At 37.6% G+C, this 4,199-nt stretch overlaps 1 protein-coding gene across 1 annotated transcript in view; it reads left to right on the plus strand.

Moving 5' to 3' along the window:
- Positions 1-3,204: 3,204 nt before the first annotated feature.
- Positions 3,205-4,199, plus strand: part of LOC118737889 (serpin B13-like) — an 8,247-nt gene continuing 7,252 nt past the window's right edge. The window contains exons 1-2 of the mRNA XM_036468701.1: positions 3,205-3,507; positions 3,583-4,160. Coding sequence (XP_036324594.1) covers positions 3,489-3,507; positions 3,583-4,160 — 597 coding nt within the window. The 5' untranslated portion in view covers positions 3,205-3,488. The remainder of the gene's footprint in view (positions 3,508-3,582; positions 4,161-4,199) is intronic.

A 4,199-nucleotide genomic window follows, 5' to 3' on the forward strand; every position in this document is an offset into this window, starting at 1 on the left:
AAACAGAAAGCGTAAAAAAATTTGATACATATTGAAAATAATAACATAAAGAAATACTTAAATGCAAAGCAGTAAACAAAAAGCTCAATTTCGCTTGGCAAGTTCATTGTCCTCAATTTGTGACGCTGCGTGCGTTGCTGTTGTTGGTGTATACTTCTTTTTACAAATTTTCTGTTTTTGTGTATACTTTGTTGGCTCCTACGCGTACAATATTTGGCTTGGTCGGTTAATTTACATATAAACTGGGTTAATCGAAGTTTGTGCCAGCAATGTGTACAGCGGCGTTAGTTGGCAGCGCATGAAGTTCAAGTCCAAACTAATTTCCAATACATTCACCGATTTACGAGTCAAATGCGTTCTGCGAATGGTCGAAAATTAGTAGGTACATAAATTGCTGAAAGAGAAAATTTCTATGAATGCTGTAATATAAATTGCATTTTATGGTTGTCGTATGCAATTAATATTTGTGCTTCAAATCAAAGTAGAGAAGCTTTCCAAGTAACCATTAAATCGGTTATCTCGCCAATCAGCCATTTAAGGCACGTTCAACGACTAGCTTATATGGCTCTATGTTGTTCTCTGCATCGCCGTTAATTGCTTGGCTGCGACGAAAGCTGCGCCCATTAGAAAGTCCAATGCGTGGTTTTCGGCATTCTCTTTGGAGATTTTCTATTTCATTGTGGATAATTTTTGTGTCGTTTTACCAATTGACCTATTTCTTCTTTGGAATATGAATATTTCGGTAATAACAACTCATATCGTTTTTATTCAAATTATTGAAAAATAGTCTTTACACTCAACCAATGCTTAGCAAATTTACTTTGAGTATTGCGCACTCCTGCTTTCAATCAAAATAATAATACCAGTTAGGTTTCAAGGCAGAATCATTTTCTTTTTACATGGGTAACATACATATTTGGGTATGTATTAGCCCAGAAAAATTAGATGAAATTGGCACGAAGAAAACAAATTTTAGCAGCGATTTTTTTATGCAGTTTACCTCCGTTTGATACGCAGATCATGGATCCAAAGTCTTGTCCCTAAATTTCATATGGCAATATTCCACCATTTTGGATTTTAGTTTTTTCTTTGGTTTTTTGCGATTTGCAAGCTTATTTGGCATTTTCCGTAAAAAATGGTTTAATACAAATTTATAGAGAATTTAATTTCCCACATTTTTATATAAACGGTAAAAAAATTGTTTTTTGTTAATAATTAGGAAAAATGCGTAAAATTTTTATATTGTCACGCTTTTAGCCATTTTTCAACAATTTATGTGGAAAAAACGTAACATCAAATGCCAAAGTTGTAGGGATGCTCAGATCACGACCGAGAACGTGCCAAACATAGCGATGTAAGGGAAGCGACGTAAATTAGATATTGCTTTACAACTTTTCAGCCGCTGTGGTGTAGTGGTAAGCAGTGCGCGCTTCCACTCCGCAACACCTGGGTTCAAGCCCTGGTCAAAGCAACATCGCAAAAAAATTATAGAAAAAAGGTTTTTTCTTAACAGCGGTCGTCCCTCGACAGGCAATGGCAAACCTGCGAGTGCATTTCTGCCATGAAAAACAGCTTCTCATAAAAATACAATCGCCATTCGGAGTCGGCGTAAAACTGTAGGTCCCTCCGCTTTGTGTGACAACATCAAGGCGCACGCCACAAATCGGAGGAGAAGGTCGGCCAAACACTAACATAATATGTGTAAGCGCCAATCTATTATTATTATATTATTATTATTTACAACTTTTACGGCACCGGAGAACCCAACACTAAAAAAGAAAAATTAACAGCAGGTTGTTATATTTTTGTTGTTGCTGATTACTAGGACCCGGACTTTTATGCACTAAAGATCATAATTATGCGCATATAATGTGCATTAAAAAATTAAAAATATGCACTTAACAAAAGGCAGAATTGGCTGCCATTAAAGAAGCTGTTTGAAAGAATCACGGATGCGACGTCAATAAGAGAGGTAAATATTCATCTACTTTAATAGCCAGGTGCCAAACTGTGCGTTGAAAATCTGGTGTGTAGTGTTTTTAATGGCAGAAATACATTCGGAGGATTTCCAATGACTAGGAAAAACCTGCACCCTAAAGGGCGGTAATACACAGATACCTGTGACCACTCGGCCATGAAGGTTGCCCTAGAGTATACTGTATACTATAAATATCACAAAAACCTTTAACGCTATTTGGAAGAATTATACCTTTGGAAAACATTAAAAATTGTCAGCCCAAAAAATTTTCAGAGCATCTGAAAATGTATAAAATCATCGTACTTAACCCTTGAGTAAACAAGATCCTAAGGTATTGTAATAAAAAGAAAGTCATAGCAACTAAAGGGAAACAAAAAGATCGGATTGTCTGCGTTTAGCCCACAGCCAATATATTAGACAAAGAAGTAAGATACCGATGGTTGATAATACCGACACACAAAGAAAAAAGTGGTGTGTACCAGTCAAACGGACCTGAATATCGGATTCGAAATACATGTCGGTAGGTGAGTCTGGTTAAAAGAACACATCACTGTTTTTGTGTGCCAATGTAATGATGGCAGAAAACTTGAAGCTTAGTATGGGAAGTATTAAAATGCAAAAATTTTATGATTTTACGGTAGTGGCTTTTGTAGATTGCAGACAATTTAGCAAGCCAATTGCAAAACTCTAGCCAAGATTATACAAAATTGTATTAACGAATTGACTCTTTTTCACCAGTAAAATTAGCAAACCCATTAAATTAATAAGCCAGATTTTTTATATAAATTGGTAATATTACAAATGGAGTTTTTACTTTCGATTTGTTTAGGAAAACTAATATGTTGATGTAGGAAGCAAGATCAATTAAAATCCATCTTTTTGAATAGGATTAGGGTGATTGAGTCCTTCTGATCCGTAAAAACGAAAACTGTTGTATTCAAGGACTGGCGGAAGGCTTGAAGAAAAGGGCTATAAGAAGTTTTTTTCTCTCCTTTAAAAAACATAGACTAAGCAACTTTTCACTACAAGCTAGAGGCATGTAAAATTTTCTAGCAAAACTTAAAAAATTCACAGCTCCAATAATGCAGAATTATTAAAATTTATCCGCCAAAAAATTCCAATCAAGAAAATTTAAACAATATACATATTTACTATATGTAGATTTGTGAGTAACTGGTGGCACATTGGCTATAACCTGTTCTTCGTTGCGGTTGACAATTCTGTACCACTGGCGCTTAGCTTGCCACACAATAACGACACGATCAAAGTACCAAACCAACAACTGGTCGTATCATATTCTTGTTTAGTTCTGCGGTGAAGAATGGTTGCAGCGCTTGACTTTCTTAAAACTCTTTGGCCTACACCAACGTTCTTCATTCGTCGTTTGACATTCGTCTGGTCAACAGTAGAAGAAAAGGTAGTACCGAGTGGCACAACGCGTTAACACACTTAGTTGGCTTTGAACTGGATTAGAGGGAGTAGTGGATTTTTAGAAAGTAGCACAGCCATTATGGAAATTAAAATTGCGTGTAAGTAAAAGTTAAAAAGTCATTAATCATAAATATGCTTTTGTTTTCTGCAACAAAACAAATGTTTTCCCACAGTACTCTCATGCCTGTGCTACGCACTCGTCGCTGCACTGCCAACACAAAAGACTGATACATTGGACTCTGCTGCAGATGCAGCAGCCAGCGCACCGTCATTGCCGCGCTTCGCTAGCGTTGCGTCGCAGAAGATCGCGTTGAATATGCTGAAATTCAATGCTGATATCGATGCCAATCAAGTTTATTCACCTTTGGGCATTAGCTCCATACTCGGTGTCTTAGCGGAGGGTGCGGCAGGTGAGACATACGATGAGTTCAGCAAGACACTTGGCTTTCCAGCTGAACGTGCCGATTTGCGTACCTCCTTCCAGCGCATACTCTCGCGCTACCAAACCCAAGAATATTCTACCTTGCCTTCGTTCCAAACCTGGTTGTACATCTATCGCAACAACTCTGCGCGCGATGAATTCAAGCAATTGATACGCGAAAATTATTTTGTCACTGTAAAAGACATCAATACCGAAGAGTACAACTGGAATGAACCGAATACTTCGCCGGACGTGGAGAGCAGTTCAGTGTGCAACAGCAAAGATGTGATCGGTTTTGAGACTTTGAAGCGTTTAAGAGCCGATGCTGATTTGGCCACTGCAGCCACAGAGACACAAACACAGACGCAA

Source organism: Rhagoletis pomonella, unplaced genomic scaffold, assembly GCF_013731165.1.
Source record: "Rhagoletis pomonella isolate Grant_MI unplaced genomic scaffold, Rhpom_1.0 Rhpom_scaffold_00004, whole genome shotgun sequence".
NCBI classification, from domain to species: domain Eukaryota; kingdom Metazoa; phylum Arthropoda; class Insecta; order Diptera; family Tephritidae; genus Rhagoletis; species Rhagoletis pomonella.